At 40.0% G+C, this 20,133-nt stretch overlaps 1 protein-coding gene across 7 annotated transcripts in view; it reads right to left on the reverse strand.

Moving 5' to 3' along the window:
• LIMCH1 (LIM and calponin homology domains 1) overlaps positions 1 to 20,133 on the reverse strand; it is a 430,644-nt gene that overhangs the window by 251,146 nt on the left and 159,365 nt on the right. For all 7 annotated transcript variants that reach the window (XM_049886947.1, XM_049886942.1, XM_049886948.1 and 4 more), the window contains exon 2: positions 10,676 to 10,746. In XM_049886947.1, coding sequence (XP_049742904.1) covers positions 10,676 to 10,746 — 71 coding nt within the window. The remainder of the gene's footprint in view (positions 1 to 10,675; positions 10,747 to 20,133) is intronic.

Genomic DNA, 20,133 nt, shown 5'->3' on the forward strand with positions numbered 1-20,133 from the left:
AGGGGAGTGCTAAAGGAATGAACTCCTGACAGAACACTGGAAGCACAATTTCCTCCATGACATCCTCCTTTGAATGCACCGTATGGAAGCCTGGAGCCCTGGTGGCACAGTGGTTAAGAGCTATGGCTGCTGGCCAAAAGGCTGGCAGTTGAAATCCACCAGCTGCTCCTTGGGAACCCTAGGGAGCAGTTCTACTCTGTCCTACAGGGTGGCTATGGGTCAGAATCCACGTGACAGCAACGGGTTTGGTTTGGTTTTTTACATAAAATTTTTTACCCCAGAGAGACCTAATAAACCATGCAGTCCACTCTCTTAAGCTCATTTTTTCTTTATTAGATGTTCTAAAGATCAGATGTTCTGACAGGGTACAAGAGTCCCTCAGTGAGCCATCTGTTGGTTTTGTTGGCCCTGAAGCCATTCTTCCTTCCTCTCAATTTTTATTTGAGGAACTTTTCCCTCCCCTATCCTCCAGGCATATAAGACAATTGTGTGGATTGGGTAGAGTGTAGAGAGTGCTGACCCTATTTCCTGGCTCCAAGCAAGGGCAAACCTAGACCTGGCCATTCAAATCAGTTCCAAGATGTGCACAAGACCCAATCTGGGTCAATGAGGAGTACATATAAGGACTTTGGCTGGAGTTACTGAAAGAATATCTCTTTTCCCACTGGGATTGCAAAACTGGCATAATGTAATCTGGATGCTAATGACGGCCACTCGGGAAGAATTTACCCTAGGACAAAGTCAACACAGAAAAAGAGCCAAGAGATAGATGCTGTTGTTAGGTGCCATTGAGTTAATTTTCAACTCATAGTGACCCCAAATGACAGAGTAGAACTGCCCCATAGGGTTTTCTAGGCTCTAATCTTTTTGAGTCAGAATTGGCTCAGCGGCAATGAGTTTGGTTTTGGTAATCTTTATGAAAGCAGATCACCAGGTCCTTCTTCTGGAGAGCTGCTGGTAGGTTCAAACTGCCAACTTATTTATTAGCAGCTGAGCACTTAACCATTGCACCACCAGGGCTCCTTAAGAGAGAGAGATAGACAGACAGGCAGAGATAGATGACATAGTTCAAGCATGGGGATACAGTTTTATCTACAGCTGGTATGGGCATATATGATTTACCTCTGTGCTTCTTGTTGATATGAGCCAAGCAGTTCCCATTTTTACTCAAACTGCATTTGCATTTATATCACTGGCAGCTACAACAGTTTTCACTGGTAAATTCCCACCCGCAAAAGGAAAAAAAAAGCTGTCTTTCAAGGTAGAAGGCCTAACATCATTTTCCCTTGTCTCTACAATTAGAGAAAGGAGGAAAGTGAAAAGGGAACTATATATTGGATGGGGGAAATGAAAGTGTAATGGATTTCAAATTCACTGTCCTTGACTCTAAAATAAGATTTTCACCAGAGAGTCCACCCAGTGGACAGAAGGACTAATTTGTTTTCTATAATTTAGCAATTGAGCCCTACCTGCAGGGAAAGTGGATTTTTTCCAATTATTTTCATTTGTACCTTAGAAACAAAAATATAAGGAAGCCCCTTCTCTTCTCTAGAATGACTCCACCAAAAATTCAGTAATATTTCAGACAACTGCCCCCCAGCAGGCAGCAGGAGGAGAGAAGAAAGAAAAAGAAAGACAGGAGTAACTCCCCCTCCTTACAGGGCATGTGGTGAGACATGAAATATCCATGTAAAGCTTGTCGGCTCTTGGTTTTACACTTCGAGAAACACCTAAAAGTGAGGAAATATTTTCAGCCTATTATGCCAATAATACCATGTTAAATTCATGAGTAGAAATATAACTTTTATACAGTTCTATATAAAAAACTGATATGAGACTGAAATACTTGAGTTTATTTTCATGATGTTCTTACAGTTAATGTTTTAGGTAAAAAAAAAAAAAAAAAAAAGGAGCCATGAGCATGCTCTTTCTCATTCACATATCTTTACTTTTTCAAAGGGAAAAGATCTTTAAAACAACTAATTTAAATATCTTGAAGAGTCAGGGTAGAGCTAACTCATGCGTGCTCTATATTTTTCTCGAGGATGTAGGAAAATTGCAGAGGTCAGCTAATGGCTTTCTCTGTGTAGAGCGCCTACGTCAGCTCCCTCGTGACATCACCCAGAAGCCTCCGTTCTCTGTAAGTATCCTCTTCTCCATGTCTTTCCTGTTTGTTTTATAGGCCTGTCTAATCTTTGGCTGAAGGATGAACCTCAGGAGTTAAAAGGGTATCTGCGGGCCATACTCTAGGGGTTCTCTAGTCTCTGTCAGACCACTAAGTCTGGTCTTTTTTTGTGAGTTTGAGTTTTGTTCTTCATTTTTTTCCCAACTCTGTCCAGGACCCTCTATTATAATCACTGTTAGGCCAGTCAGTGGTAATAGCCAGGCACAATCTAGTTGTGCCAGACTCAGTCCGGTTGAGGCTGTGGTAGCTGTGTTCCGTTAGTCCTTTGGTGTAATCTTTCCCTTGTGTCTCCATTTTTCTTCATTCTCCCTTGCTCCAGACAGGCTGGGACCAGTAGATGTATATTAGATGGCCAATCACAAGCTTTTAAGACCCCAGACACTACTCACCAAAGTAGGATGTAGAATATTTTCCTTATAAAGTATGTTATGCCAATTGAGCTAGATGTCCCTTGAGACCATGGTCTTCAGCCAAGGCTGTAAATCTTTAGGGAAGCAGACTGCCACATCTTTCTCCAGAGGAGTGGCTGGTGGGATCAAACTGCCGACCTTTCAGTTAGCAGCCGAGCACATAACCACTGTACCATCAGAGCTCCTCGTTAAAATGTTAGAAATTCTATATTCTGATTGTATTATTTTATTTCTGTTATTATCACTTACCTCATTCACTTGCTATAGAGAATTTTAAAATAACTAAGGAGTCCATGAAAATTAAGGATGTTAATGGATTACTGGAGTCCCTGGGTGGTGCAAACAGCTAAGTGCTTGGCTACTAACCAAAATGTTGGCAGTTCAAATCCACCCAGAGGTGCCTCTTTTGAGGCCTAGTGATCTACTTCAGAAACAGCACAACCATTGAAAATCCTATGGAATGCAGTCCTACTCTGATACATGTGAGGTTGCCATGAGTCAGAATCGAGTCCATGGCAATGGGTTACTGGTTGGCTAATGGGTTATTACACATTGGATACAAAGGATTCCACAACTGCACCATGATTTAAAAAAAAAAAAAAAAGGAAGGAGGAGGCAAAAAAAGGAGAAAGGGAAGAAAGGAGAAAAGGGAAGGAGGGAAATCTCTTTTATAAAAAAGACACAAGAATGCCAGCGAATAAGAAAATAGAAGTAGAAAGAAGAGTAGAATTAGAAAATCACCATGTTGCAACCACCAATGTAATGACTGATTCAGAAAAGTATGAATACTAAACCCACTGAGTGAAATCTTTTCCGAGTATTAAGTGATTCCCACAGTCTCAGAGTGTCTCCCACAGATTACAAAGGGGCAAAGGTACATTAACAATGCCTAAATCTTACAGACACCACCTTCACCAAGTGATAAGAAATCATATCGCCAATAATGGGACAAACATTACATTGCACACCAAGAAAACCACACTATCAACTGTATAATCGGCTTGCCAAAACTGTCTAACCTGAGTCTAATCATAAGGAAACAATTAGAGAAATCCAATTGTGGAATATCTTACAAAATAACTGTCTTGGACTTTTCAAAAAATGTCACTGTCATGAAAGACACAGCAGGCTGGATTAAAGGTTCTAGATTTAAGAAGACTAAAGAGACATGATCACGTGATCACCAAATACAATGAATGATCTTTGATTGGATTTTAGATTCTAAAAAATCAGGTATAAAGGACATTACTAGGAATACTGGGAAAACTGAAACATGGATGGTACAGTAATTTTAAATGTCTTGAAGTTTATGTAGGACAAGATCCTTGTTCTTAAAAGACATGCTGAAGCATTTAGGACTTGAGTATCATGCTGTCTGTGTCTTACTTTCAACTGATTCAGGAGAAAAAGAGTCATATAGAGATAAAGCAAATATGGCAAAGTGATAATAATTAGTGCATCCGGGTGCAGGGTATTTGGGTATTCATTATATTATTCTGACAACTTTTCTGTAATTTTGAAAATTTTTTTTTTTTAAAACTTGAAAGTTGGTAGAAAAAAACTTGGAAGGAAACGTTCCAAAAAAACCTTTTGTAAAAAGTTATTTCATTTATCCAAGCAGCATTTTGCATGGACCAAGCTCAATCACTTAATTTTACACAGGTAAATAATTTACATCTCAAATCAATTCCATAGTTCCTAGGATATAGACGAGGCATTGGCAAACTTTTTCTGTAAAGGATCAGATAGGAAATATTTTAAGCTTTATAGGTCACATAGGGACCCTTGCTCTGTTGTATATTCATGTATTTGTGTGTACGTGTGTGTTTACAAGCCTTTAAAAAATGTAAAACCATTCTTCACTTGTGGGCCAGGTCAAGGGTTTTTTGTTTTGTTCTTTGTTTTTCTACTCAGCAGAAGGGCCACATCATTTGAGCATTTAACCTCCAAAACTTCAACTACATACACTTGGCCAAAGCAACAGAGGGAGAGAGATGACTACAGCAAAAGCAGACATACTATCATTCTATTTGGCAAGCACACTCTATTTTATACTTGCTATTACTGTAAGTAAGGAGCCCTGGTGGCACAGCAGTTAAGCACTCGGCTGCTAACCAAAAGGTTTGCGATTTGAACCCATCTAGCAGCTCCGCAGGAGAAAGACTTGATAAAGATTACAACCTAGAAAACCATACAGGGCCGTTTTATTCTGTCACATGCGGTTGCTGAGTCAAAAATTGACTTAACAGCACCCAACAATAGCTATTACTGTAAATTATATATTTATGCATAACTGCACAGTTGCACACACAAAGCCAAGTACACTGTATTTCACAGGTGAAGAAAGAGATCTCCCAGGGTGATTGTGATGCTACTCAATTTCTGTCTTATATGGAGATTTAAGGTACCACATTTTTCTCTCTATGGGGATTTAAGGTACCACATTTCTCTGTAGCCTTTAGTGTAGGTCCACCACTCTCATTTGTTCCCATCTGGTTTGAATGGCTCCACCTGAAAAATCTACACCCCTGTGTCCCCCTCACTGACCCCAGCCACCTATGCTTTCAGCTCTCCCATACCTTCACTCATACTTTGACTTCAGAGGGGCCACAGGACTCTCAATGCTCACATTTTCTCAAGACCACCAGTCCCACACAGTCTCCTCTTCATCCTCTGCCCCACTGAGACCCCATGGTTCATCCTTTGCATCGTCTTTCTCCTCAAATCCCAGATCTTCAGGCATCTGTGACCGCCATTAAAATCCCAGTTCCAAACACAGTTCAGTGGTTAAGAACAAAAGCTAAGGAATCAGGCTGCCTAGATTTAATTCTTGGCTGGTGGTCCTAGCCAAGTTATTAACCCTCTGTACCTCAGTTTCTTCCTCTGTAAAATGGGAATAATAATAGTACTTTATAGACACAGGAAAGTTTGAAATCAGGATGCTAAGAAGAAAGCCATACCCCATGCCCAGAAAGTACCCTTCTGTTTAATGAAAACTGGCTTATTTTCAGAATCATATAAAGAACCCGGGAAACTTTTAGTGAACAAAAAGCATGGTGTCTCTCCACAGCTGTAACTAGCATTTAAAGGTAATCTGACTCAGAAAAAAAAAAAGTGAAAGCATTGAACAAAAGAACAAACTCATCAACACTGTTTACATATTTGTCAACTAGGGTCATAACATTGTTACAACATCTAGGCTTCTATTTTAAATACCACAAGGTTGGAAAATTCCAAATAATTTTTAAAAAGAGGGCTACATGCTATATACTAAACATAGATCAATGGCTAGTTTTCAAATTTTGAAAATATAGAGTTCTTATATTTGTAAATGTTACATGGCTGGTGGTTATGAGTTAAAACTCCTCAATCGTCAGCATCCACAAAACCTTCTGTGGTTCTAGAAAGTGGCACAGCCTTAGGCATTGTCATTATTCTTCACAGGCAGGTATTTAAAGCCTGTATAGGTCCAATGTTTGGGAAAGGTCACTTTCCTTGACCAAGACCTGAGACTCTCTAAGCTGAGCGTCCTGCCTTATGGACCCTGCCATCATCTCACATCTGGAACAATGTATCTTATAGACTGAATTGTGTCCTCCCAAAATAGGTGTTGATACAAGGGAATATTATGCAACCATAAAGAACAATGATGAGTCCACAAAACATATTATAACGTGGATGGACCTGGACGGCATAATGCTACATGAAATAAGTTAACCATATAAGGCCAAATATTGTATGATCCTTCTTTTATAAGAAGACAAAAACAGATTAATATAGAGAAACATTTTAATATTAAAATGTCCATTGGTGGTTACCAAGGAAAAGGGGGGTGACGCTTTAGAACATAGAGACTTGTTACTTTTGGTGATGGGACAAGTGACATCGAGCGTGGAAGGAGGGAGCATAGCACAATCATAGTAAAGATGAGTGTTTGAGCACAAATAGAAGGGTACAGAAACAAAAAGAATGATGACCAACCGTGATAAATGTAAATAATGTCAGTGAATAATTTGTGTGGAAAATATCAAAAAACTCACTGGGGGATAAACAATTTTGCAACAATGGTAATAACGACTAAAAGCTATGCACATGGTCACATAGATAGATATGTATGCATATATATGTACAGGAAGGCATAGATGAATATAGGGATGTGCACATATAGGTGTAACTGCAGGCATATATAATACATGTTTATGTGTGCTGCATATATTTTCAAATACAAAATAAAGCACATAGAGGGCATAGTTATGGATTCTTACTAGACATAACCAATCACCTCATGGGATTGGTTTACTGGGTTTGAGGGCTTAGGACCATAGTCTCATGGGGCAACTCAGTCAATTAGCATAATAAAGTCCATAAAGACAATGTTCTACAGTCTAGTTTGGTGAGTAGCGTCTGGGGTCTTAAAAGCTTGTGAGGAGCCACCTAGATACAACTATTGGTCTCTACTTCATTCGGAGCACAAGAGAAAGAAGGAAACCACAGATACAAAGAAGAAACTAATCTACAAAACTGATGGTCTACATAAACAATGGCCTCACCTACCTTGAGACCAGAAGAACCAGACGGTGTCCAGCTACTACTATCAACTGTTTCAACCAGGGACTCAATGAGAGAAAAATGTAGAGCAAAGCTCAAATTCCTAAAAAGAAGGACAGACTTACTAGACCAGTAGAGACTAGATGAACCCCTGAGATAATCACCCTGGAATACTCTTTAGACTTAGAACTCAAACCACTCCCAGAGGTCACCTTTCAGCCAAATGACAAATTGGCTTATAAAATAAATATCACCCATGTCTACTGTGCTTCTCTAAATAATCATCTAAAATCATCAAACAGTACATACTTTCCCTAAAACAAAAATGAGGAGGTAAGAAGGGCAGAGAAGCTGGATTAAGGGAAACAAAAAAACCAGAATGGAAATAATGAGAAAGCTGATACATTGCAAAAAATGTCACGGAACAGTATGTGTTAGGAATTGTTAAATAAGAACCTAATTTGCTGTTTAAACTTTTGCTGAAAACACAATAAAATATTAAAAAATAGGTGTTGAATTCCTGGCCCTTTTACCTATAGATGTCATCCTGTTTGGAAATAGGGTTTTTCTTTTCTTATGTTAATGAAATCATTCCAGTGTAGAGTGGATCCCAAAGCTAACCACTTTTGAGTTATAAAAAGACCAGAGTAGACACAGAGACATATAGAAGGAAGATGCCATATAAAAACAGACACAGCAGAGACATGCAAACATCCAGGGATGCCAAGGATTACTGGCAGTTTTTTTTTTTTTTTACTAGAAGCTGAAATAGATGAAGAAGTACCTCCCCCAGAGCCATGCCCTGAATTCTAACTTCTAGCCTCCTGAACTGTGAGAAAATTAATTTCTGTTCTTTAAAACCACCCACTTTTGGTATTTCTTATGACAGGCCTAGGTAAAGTCGGGGAAACTCTGGTGGCGTAGTGGTTAAGAGCTATAGCTGCTAACCAAAAAGTCTTCAGACTCCAAAACTCATGTTCTTTCAACTACACCAGTGGGTCTGGTTCGCCATGGACACAGGATAAGACAACTTGCTTGTCTTGCATTTTATACTATCTACCCAAACAGCAATATTTGTCCATGGCCCCTGTGTTGGCCAGTTCCTGAGTTTCACCCCGTGGCTGTCAGCAGCCCAAGCGATGTATTCATATGAAGCTGCGGCTAGCTATGACCTGTGCCTCCATCTTGTTTTCACCATGCCATTTCTGGGATTGGACCTCAATTCCACCTCTCCACCCCTGGACGACCATAACCTTCATTAACGTGGCTGTAAAGGACTACTGTTTGGCCCCCCTGCACACACAGGGAGACCTCGACTCAAAATCTTCATGAAAAATTATGCATGTGTGATTGCCTCCAGATGAGCCTACTGTGAATTAAATTCATGCAGGCATTATTACCCCCTGACAGATTTATTCACAGACATATAATGGAGAGGTAAATGCCTACGAGAAACTTTGGAGCAAACGTCAGGTAAAGAAAAATTTAATATGAAAGACTCAAATAAACTAGATAAGATTCTGCCTAGTCTGTTAGTATCAGGAGAGGGTTAAGCACAGAGTCACTGGAAAAGCAAGTATTAGAACAGAAGGGAAGGAGCCCTGGATGGTACAAACAGTTAATGCTCTTGGCTACTAAGTGAAAGGTTGGAGATTCAAGTCCACCCAGAGGCACCTTAGAAGAAAGGTCTGGCAATCTACTGCTGAAAAATCAGCCATCGAAAACCTCATGGTTTCTACTCTGACGCATATGGGGTCACCATGAGTTGGAATCTACCTGACGGCAACCGGTTACTGGCTGGAACAGAAGGGAAGCATTTGGAGCCTATCTGAGCTTGTCTCCAGCGAGATGCTAAACCAATTGCGGTTCATCTAAGAAAATGAGCTCTGATTTAGGTTGAATAAAGGGAGATGAGATGATGAGGAAAGAAACAAATGATAAGAGGGGAGAGACCCAATAGGAAAGAGAATATGGAAATAGCATTCTGATCATGTGAATTTTTCTTTGAAGAAAGAAGAGAAGTGGGGAAGCAGAAAAGGATGCTGACATGACTCTGTTGGAAGGTGCTGCATAATAACCATCATTTATACAAAAACCAAAAACCAAACCCAGTGCCGTCGAGTCGATTCCGACTCATAGCGACCCTATAGGACAGAGTAGAACTGCCCCATAGAGTTTCCAAGGAGCACCTGGCGGATTCAAACTGCCAACCCTTTGGTTAGCAGCTGTAGCGCTTAACCACTATGCCACCAGGGTTTCTGTATAATTTTTTTTAAAGCACCTTATCCACTTTATCCAGTGGAAATTCATAGAAAGCCTATGAAATAGGCAGAGTTGTAAGTTTTTACTTTCATTTTAAAGAGAAAGAGAGGGAAAAAAAAAAAAAAAAAAGACTCAAGGAGGTCAAATGATTTAATTAACGGCAGAGCAGTAGTAACGCTGAAACCAGGACTTGGATCCTTAGTACTCAGGCTCCAAAATGCATGCTCTTTGAACTCCACCCAGTGGGTCAGAAACAAGAAAAAGATGCCAAATACAAGAGTCCATTCGATGTGATTCCATTTATATAAGGTTCAAGAACAATAAAAAAAGAAAAAGTGACAGAAATCAGAACAGTGATTGTCTATAGGGGATGGAAATGACTGGAAAGGAGTATGAGAGAACTTTCAATACTGTGTCTTGATTGGGATATATGTTACACGAGTGGATGAAATCCATTAGATTGTACATGTAGAAACTGTGCAATTCATTGTATGTATATTTCACCTTGATAAAACAAAAATCAGCACCCAAACTGCAGAATCTATTAAATAAATCCAAAATCTGAAATCTCGATTTGAAGACTATGTCCATCCATCTTACAAGCATTAAAGCTGTAACTTATTTTGTGGTTAGAGCCACCTCACCAAAAGCTCTCGAACCCACTGTCACAGCAGAATTCTGTGACAGAACTGAGCTTCAAAACAAAAATGTAAACACTGTAGTTATCGTTCAAACTTGAATTTTGTGAACAGCACAAATCAAACATATTCAAAATATCTCTGTGAAGTCAGCCAGTGAGAAACATTACCTTGCACACTTTTAAGATGTTGGAATAGACTCAATAGCAACCAGTTTTTTTTTTTTTAAGTAAATACAAGCACTGTTTTTACTTGGCACAGGCTGCTTTTGTTTGGGATAAAAAGGCGGGGGGAGGAGAAAAGCTACTTTTGCCACAATTCAGTCCACATCTTTACAATTACCTGGGCCCAAATGCCTACCTAGCAAAAGTTGCCTGGAGCTGAGTAGCAGCTATCAGAGGTTCCTTCTTTATTTTGAACCTGCCACAGTCTCCACCGCTCCCTACTGTCATGCCAAGAGTTCCTCTACTACTTGTGTTTCCCTCTGCCTGTGATTTTTTTTTTCCATTTAAAATTCAAATTGTGGATCCAAAAAAGAATACTGGAATTTTTACAGACAAACTGAATGGCATTAATGTGTGCGTGTGTGTGTGTGTATTTAACAAAAACAACCGAATGTAGGCTGTACTTACTCGCAGAGGAGGATCCCGTTTTCTAACCCTGTCCGAAAATCCTTATCACCAAAACTTCTGCCAGTTACTTGCTGGAAAAGAAAAAGGAAAGTATAAACATTTCTCTTTAATCAGTAAGTTCAATGATTTTTTTTTTTTTTTTAACATCCAAGAACCTTGAAATGACTGGTGGCATTTCAAGAATGGAGAAACTCTTCTAGGTCTGAGTTTCCTTTGCAAGATGTAGCTTTGCCTAGACCAGCTAAACTTAGACAATTCTTCTGAAACCTTTTTCCCACCGACTACCATTAAAAACATCTGTTCTTCCTGGTAAGGATTTATTACCTTTTGGGTTAGTTGTGTTAAGTTGCTGTCACAGCCTCATTCATCTGGAACACAGAGGATCCAACCCATTTACACTTTTTAAAAAGCTATCAGTGAACCACCCCCATGATTGGTTAGAGATCAGACCATTGTGATCCATAGGGTTTTCACTGGCTGATTTTCAGAAGAAGATCACCAGGCCTTTCTTCCTAGCCCATTGTAGTCTGGAAACTCCACTGAGACCCATTCAGCATCAGCATCATAACAGTATACAAGCCTTCGCTGACAGATGGGTGGTGGCTGTGCGTGGAAGGTGGGAATTCTACCACTGAACCACTAATGCCCCAGAGATGGGAATAGGCAACATGTATTTGGAGGAAGGGGCTGATTTTTACCTCTGTTCCTCCTCCTCCCTCTGCCCACCTTCTCCCTTCTCCTGTGCCCAGTAGGTCTCAACATGGCCTTCTCAGTACTCTCCACTGACTCAAATGCCATCCATTCTTCAAAGGTCACATTATTTAGAAGTACTTGAATCTTTGTTAGGAGGATGACCAACTGAACAGGCTCCAGAAATTCACCAGGGACCTTGCCATTCAAAAGTTTGGTCTTTGGACCAAAAGCAATAGCATCTTCACCTGGAATTAATGTTAAGAATACAGACACATTTCTTTCCAGCCCCAAGACCTATAAAATCAGAACCAGAATTTTTTAATGATCCCTATGTGATCCATATGCACAGTAAATTTTACAAATCCCTGACCTAAGACACTAAACAAAATTCAGAGTCATAAGGGGAGGACCTTCCATTAGAATCAGGATTTTGGATGACCCATCTCAACAACCCGTCTCAGCAACACTTTTATGATGTGTTTACAAAGTCACACATTGTATATTCTAACTGTACCCAAAAACCCAAGCCATCGAGTAAAGGTTGCTAATTACTGTTACCTTCACTATAGCATAAGTCATTGCTATAAACAACAAGATAGCTGCCAAGAATCAACTGCCATTACCAATGGTCCATTTGCAGAGGAAGTGAAAATTGACTACCCAAACACTTCACTAATCTTCTGTCTTAGTCATCTACTGCTGCTATAACACAAATTCCACAAGTGGATGGTTTTAACAAACAGAAATTTATTCTCTCACAGTCTAGGAGACTAGAAGTCCAAATTTAGGGCACCAGCTCCAGGGGAAGGCTTTCTCTCTCCGTCAGCTCTGTGGCAAGGTCCTTGTCATCAATCTTCCCCTGGTCTAGGTGCTTCTCATAGCAGGGACCCCGGGTCCAAAGGACATGCTCTGCTCCTGGCCCTTCTTTCTTGGTGGTATGAGGTCCCTCTCCTCTCTGCTTGATTCTCTCTTTTATATCTCAAAAGAGATTGACTCAAAATACAACCTAATCCTGTACATTGCGTCCTGCCTTATTAACGTTACTACCTCTAATCCTGCCTCATTAACATCACAGAGGTTAGAATTTGTGACACTTAGGATAGTCACATCAGATCACAAAATGGTAAACAACCATACAATACTGGGAATCATAGCCTAGTCAAGTTGACAAACATTTTGGGGGGACACATTTCAATCTACAGCACCTTCCCAACTGGATTTCAACTGACTGTGGACTCTCAGCAACTTCTCAGCAAGGTGCTGCCAACCCATCAGCTCAGAACCATTCTCCAAGGACATGAGGGAAGGATGGGAAGCTTAGTAGAGTTATTAAATAGCCAAGGGGTGGGTGAAGAGAGAGCCCAGGTTCAGAAACATTCAGTAACCAGAGCACAAAATGTAAAAAACTGTTTTTCCTCCTTGAACGCTCTGCTACCTTCACCCCATTACAATAGTCCCCATCTGATCAAATTCATCCTTGCCACTGTTCAACCCAAAATTCTTAGAGTTATGCTTGATCCCTTTTTCTCATACCCCATCTGAGCCATCAATAAATCCTATTGCTTCTACCTTCAAAATTTAGCCAGAATCCGCTTCTCGATGCCTCCACTCTATTACCTTAGTTCAAACCACTGTCATCTCTCACCTAAATATTTCCATAGTTTCCTGACTGGCCTCCCTGCTTCCACCCTTGCCTCCATTCCCACACAGCAACCAAAGTAATCCTGTAAAGTTGGATCATGCCACTACCAATAAAAACCAGTTGCCATGGAGTCGATTCTAACTCTTGGTGACCCCATATGTGTCAGAGTAGAACTGTGCTCTGCGGAGGTTTCAATGGCTGGTTTTTTGGAAGTAGATCACCAGGCTTTTCTTCTGAGGTACCTCTGGGTAGATTCAAACCTCTAATCTTTTGGTTAGCAATGAGCGCATTAACCGTTTTCACCATCTAGGGACTCCTGATCATGCCACTGCTCTGCTCAGAACACCCTAATAGCTCCCCATCTCACTCATAGTAAAAACCGTAGCTTTGAGAGCTCTCTCAAAGTGCTAACAACAACAACAGATGTATAGGAATGCATAATCAAAAACTACTGGACACCACTCTCTCTCCCCATTCAGAGGGCTCCTCAGAGCTACTAAGGCTGTTGTTGGTTGTCATCAGGTCAGCTTCCACTCATAATGATCCCATGTACAATAGAACGAAATGTTGCCCAGTCCTGCTTCATTTTCATGATCACTGGTATGTGTGTCCATTGTTGCAGCCACTATGTATTCTGAGTACCTTCCAACCTGAGGGGTTCAAGTTCCGGTACTGTATCAGGCAATACTCTGTGGTGATTCATAGGGTTTTCACTGACTGATTTTTTGGAAGTAGACCACCAGGCCTTTCTAGGGTCTGTCTTAGGCTGGAAGCTCTGCTGAAACCTGTCCACCATGAGCGACCCTAGTGGTATTTGAAATACTGGTGGTATAGCTCCTAGCATCACAGCAACACACAAGCCAACACAATAGGATAAACTGACAGGTGGTACAAATAGTGGTGATTATGTCACTACGTATGCCCAGCATGCATTGCAGAAAAAAACTAATATCAAAATTTTCCTACCTAATGACTTACATGGGATCACCATGAATCCAATCAACTAGATGACAACTAACAACAACAACATGAAAAATATTTGTTGGAGGAACAGGTTGGAGGGATGTGTTGTGTCAGATTAAAATGCTCAATGAAGATAATGCACCACAACTTTGATGATTTTAAAGGCAAAGAAAAGCTTTCAACTGCCGTAGCGATTAAACCAAAAGCAGAAGAGGACATCACAGTGTGTCATCACACTCTCTTACGCAAGTAATTATTGAGGAAGCTCATCTGTATCCCATTTCCTTCCCACAGAACTAAAAGGTAATTATTTTTCTGAGTTTGTCTATGTCAATGGCACCACTGTAAACCATTCAAATAACTGGATATGGAGATCTTAAAAAAAAAAAATCAGCCTACTAAACAAAACCACACAACTTTATGGCAACATTTTATCGATGTGTTTATAATGTAACACATTGTATATCACAACACCACACACTACTAATTACTTTGTTACCATCATTGTTGGTAATTAGCACAAACATTTAAAAAGCTGCCAAGACTTCCACTTAAAGCACAATAAAAATTATTAAAAAAAAAAAAGCTGCCAAGAATCCTTCTCCCAGCCTGAATATCAGCATTTATACAAAGTGAATGTCAGAAATATTTTCTTAATCTTCAGTTGTTTTTTGAAAACAACATGATAGACAAATTACAGTATACCAGCAAATGCGCAAACAGTTTTTGCTTGGCTACTAACCTCAAGGTTGGTGTTTTGAACCCACCTAGTGATGCCACACGAGAAAGGCCTGGCAATCTGCTTCTGTAAAGATTACAGCCAAGAAAACCCTATGGAGCAGTTCTACTCTGCAACACATGGGGTTGCCGTGAATTGGAACTGACTCAACAGCAATGGGTTTGTTATTGTTTAGAAAATTGAAAGTCTGAAAAGATTATAAATAAGTGTTGGTAAACCCTATTATAAAGATCTTAGGAGATTCTTCTGGCTGACAAAATAAATAGTTTTTTTTGTTTTTAGACTCAACCAATTAAAAAAGAAATGAATAGATTTTGTCTTCAATTTTGAAAGACAGGGATATTATCTCTAAATTGTTGTGTAAAAACAGGTATGCTTTTTAGAAGAGTGTGATTTCCTCCTGGAAACTGTAAATGAACAGAACACCTCTTTAGTTCACTGAAGATTATTTGCAGCTCAGTACGCTCACTTCTCTTCTGATCATACTTGATTTATTTAACAAGAACATTTCTGCATATTTTATACCTAAGCTGTAAAATCAAGCAGAACAGAATTGCTCTTATTTTTCACATTTTCTAAGAAATAAATCTGCTGCTATTTCTGTGTCCCCCATGGGGTTGCTAGAAAAATCAAATCAGAATTCCACAGAAACTCCTTGTAAAAAAATATATATCGTACTCATCTAAGCCAGAATACTAACCAACCAATCAATCGTTTAGGGAATAACTGTTTCATGCCAGGCAGGGTAATAGGTACAAGTGATAACAGAATAACATCTGAACCCTGTACAGTAAGAATCCACAATCCAAGGGGTAAGATGAAACATTACAATACAGTGAGGGTTGGAAGAGAAATATGGACAGAGAGCTACCAGAGGAAGGAAGAAGCAATTAATACAAACCACACGACTTAAGGAATACTTGAATGATAATAATAGCTCGGGTTCGAATAGCATCTATCATGTGCCTGCTCTGTTCTAAGGGCTTGCTAAAACATATTAATTTATTTAATCCTTATAACAACCCCATGAGTCTGATTATTATTTCCATTTTAAAAAAGAGGAAACCTAGGCACAGAGAGGTTAAGCGACTTGTCTAAGGATACAAAGTTAGTAAACAGCAGATCCTGGAATTAACCCCAGGCAGTATGACTGCCACAGAGTTTTCATTGGCTAATTTTCAGAAGTAGATCACCAGTCCTTTCTTGCTAGTCTGTCTTAGTCTGGAAGCTCTGCTGAAATCCATCCCCCACAGTTGACCCTGCTGGTATTTGAAATACCAGTAGCATAGCTTCCAGCATCATAGCAACTCACAAGCCACCAGAGTATGAAAAACTGTTTATGTTAAACCCGTCCTCAGGAAAGACCAATCACCAATCACTAAAAAAAGACATCATGGTTGGGAAAGTAGACAGTCTACGAAAACAAAAGAAACCCTCAATGAAATGGATTGACAAAATACCCACAATGGACTCGAACATACCATTGATCATGAAGATGGTGCAGGACCTGACAACATTCCATTCTGCTATACATAAGGCTCCCGTGAGTCAGAGCCAGCTCAATGGAAACCAACAACAATGTGACTCAGAATCCATGCTCTTTGGCACACTGCTGTGTGGAATCTGAACAAAATGCTATGAGAGGATGGAAAAGTGAACTATCTCTGCCTAAAGGACTTAGGGAAGGTTCCTCTGAGAGGCTGACATTTGAGTTGGGCCTGAGAGATGAGAAAGGATTCTCTAAAGGAAGAAAATGAAGTAGGGCATGCCAAGCAGACAGCAAGACCTGTACGAGGGTTTCTTTGAGCAAAGATGAAAAGTTCTGAGGGCTGGAGTACGGAGGGCCTGGGCAGATGGGGACAGGGAGGGTAGCAGGAGATGAGGAGCCAGAGTAGCAGGGCCCAGATGGTGAAGTGCCTTGTATGCTAGGTCTATGGGGTGCACTTGCTCCTGGAACAAAAGGGACACCTCAGAAGATGGGAGTACAGGGAGGGAGATCGTTGGCAATCCTTCTCCCCATTTCCCATGAATTTCCCTCTCCTTAAAAAAAAAAAAAAAAAATTTTTTTTTTTTTTAAAGAGATCGCTCCAGAATGACATTTAGCTTGTCACTCCCAATTACTTCCTTGTGGACTCTCCCTATTTATAGCCAATGACCTTACTGTTGGTATCACAGTGAGATCTAGACCATCTGGCCAAACTTTCCTTTAGGAAAACCACCCTCACTCCCACACACATCCCTCAGCACACCCTATCTACACCTATCTTTTTATCTTTTCCTGCCAGCCCAAAAGGAAGAAATAGACTTCCCCTCTCCTAAACTGGCTTCCTTTATCAAGGCTATGAACTATATTCCTTCCTACCCCCAGATATTACCTTTTATCTCAACCTTACCCCTCTGTCCACAGCATCCTCCATCTTACCCTCCCCACTGGTGAATGAGTTCTCGCTTCTCCTAAAAACCCTAATTCAATCTAACCTCTTTACCACCATCTGTTTTTCTCCTTCCTTTCATAACCCAAACTCCCTATATGAGTATCCATTACCCTAGCATCATAGCTCAACTGTCTGCAAGCTGCCCTCAATTAATTCACTGAAAAACCTTAAAGAGTTAAGAGTTTGACTTCTTAATTATAAAATGTGGGCATATCCCTCCCCTCTTCAATTCTCTTTTCTTCTTTGCCTACAAGGCCCCCATACCTCACCTTCCTTGGGTTGTCCCATTCAATCCTGTGGCTTTAAATATCTCCCATATGATGATAACACACATTTTTATATGTGGCACTGATCCTTTTCTTCTGAAGTCCAGAATCAAATACTCAATTTCTTAGTCAACATCCTTCCTTGGGTATCTAATACATATTTCACACTTAAAATTAAAAAGAAAGTCTTAATGTCTGTCCTCTGATCCAACCTGTTCTGTAACTGGTCTTCTCCATATCAAAGAATGGTACTACCATTATTACTCCCACAACAACACAGAGGCACATTCAAACAGTGAAGGAGACTGACTGATGCTCCTCCCTCTAAAATACACTGTCCTCTTCACTCTGTGTCTACAGCACCGCTCTAGTCCAAGCCCCCATCATCTCTCACCAAGACAACTGCAGAAGCCACCTACTTGGTCTCTCTACTTCCACTCTTGCTCCTCCACCAGTCATTTCCTATGTAGCATCCATGGATCTTTCTTAAAATCCATACCTCCCCATTCCCACTATACCAGAATAAAGTCTAGGTTATATATACAACCCTTTCATTTTCTACATAAGAAAAAATGTCCTATCTAAATTCTAACAGCATTCTTTATCAAAATGGAAAAATTAATCACCAGCTTTATATGGAAAGAAAAGAGGGCCTGGTTAAGTAAGGACTATGGAAGGAGAACAAAGCAGGAGGCCTCACACTACCAGATCCTGAACCTACCATACAGCAACGATAGTCTCAATAGGCTGGTACTAGTACAGTGACTGACACATAGACCAATGGAACAGAATTGAAAACCTGGATGTAAATCCATTGACCTATGGCAAGCTGATCTTTGACAAAGGGCCTAAGTCCATTAAATAGGGAAAAGACAGTCTTTTTAACAAATAATGCTGGCAAAACTGGATGTCCATCTGTAAAAAAAAAAAAAAAATGAAACCAGGCCCATACCTGACATCATACACAAAAACTAACTCAAAATGGACCAAAGACCTATATATAAAACCTAAAACTATAAAGATCATGGAAGAAAAAATAGGGACAACACTAATGGTATAAGTAGAATATCAAACAACTAAAAGTGCACAAACAGCAGAAGATGAACTAGATAAAATTAAACACTTATGCTCATTAAAATACTTCTCCAAAAGAGTAATAAGAAAACCTACAGACTGGGGAAAAGAATTGGCTTCGATATATCCAACAAAAGTCTAATCTCTAAAATCTACAGGAAACTTCAATACTTCAGCAGCAAAAAGACAAACAACCCAATTAAAAAATGGGCAAAGGATATGAACAGACACTTCACCAAAGAAGACATCCAGTTGGCTAACAAACACAAGAAGAAATGCTCGTGATCATTAGCCATTAAAAAAAAAAAAAAAAAAAATTATGCAAATCGAAACTGTAATGAGATAATATCTCATCCTGACATTACACAATGATAAAAAATAATGACAAATCCACAAAACATCTCACCACATGGATGAATTTGGAGGACATTATGCTGAGTGAAATAAGTCAATCGCAAAAGGACAAGTATTGTATGAGATCATTATTATAAAGAAATGAGAAAAGGCTTATACATGCGGGGAAAAAAAAAAAAAACTTTCTTTGATGGTTGCCAGGTATAGGGAGTGGGGAGGGAGGGAAAATTATCAAATAGACAGAAGATATGTGTTAACTTTGGTGAAAGGAAAGGCAACACACAATATGGGAGAAGTCAGCAAAACATGACCAAGGCATGGGAGAACACTGTCAGGAACAAAAGAACAAAGAGCAACAATGGCAATTACTATAGACAATCCTGCAACATCAGTATTAACAAAAACTAATTTATGAATGGATACATAGCTACACAGATATGACAGGAGGTGAACGGAGGGTATAAGGGAACACATCCATTTTCAGATATAGGTCCGGTGGTGGATATTTCTACACACATAACTGTGGATGATGCTTATGTATCAATATAGGCAATAGAGCACACAAGGACCACAGTTGGGGCACCGTCTTAGACATAACCAAATGCCTCGCAGGATGAAGTTCCTAGCCTCAAAGGTAAAGGACCAGAGATTCAGGGGACATCTTTGTCAATTGGCACAACATAGTTCATACAGACAAAGTTCTGCCTCCTACTTTGGTGACCAGCATCTGGGGTCTTAAAAGTTTGCAAGTGGCCATCTAAGATTACAACTATCGGTCTCTTACCATCTGGAGCAAAAAAGAATTAAGAAAACCAAAGACCCCAAGAAGCAATTAACCCAAAGGACTAGTGGACCACATGAACCACAGCCTACACAACCTCGATAACTAGAAGAACTAGATGGTGCCCAGCTACCGCTAATGACCACTATGACTAGGATCACAATAGAGGGTCCCAGACAAAGTGGGAGAAAACTTGCAGAACAAAAAGCCAAATTCAAAAAAAGACCAGACATACTGGTCTGACTGGGACTGATGGAACCTCCGTGGCTATGGCCCTAACACATCTTTCTGAACTGGAACTGAAGCCATTCCAGAGACCACTCATCAGCTAAACCACAGACAGGCCCATAAAATAAACACCACTACCCAAGACGAATGTGTTCCTTAGAACAATCTATTATACGAGATCAAAAGGGCAATATTTGCCCCAAAACAATGAAGAGAAGGCAGGAAGGGGTAGCAATTCAAGACAAAAGGAAACAGGGAACCTAGGAAGGAAATGGTGGGACGG

This window comes from Elephas maximus, chromosome 5 (assembly GCF_024166365.1).
Source record: "Elephas maximus indicus isolate mEleMax1 chromosome 5, mEleMax1 primary haplotype, whole genome shotgun sequence".
Lineage (NCBI taxonomy): Eukaryota > Metazoa > Chordata > Mammalia > Proboscidea > Elephantidae > Elephas > Elephas maximus.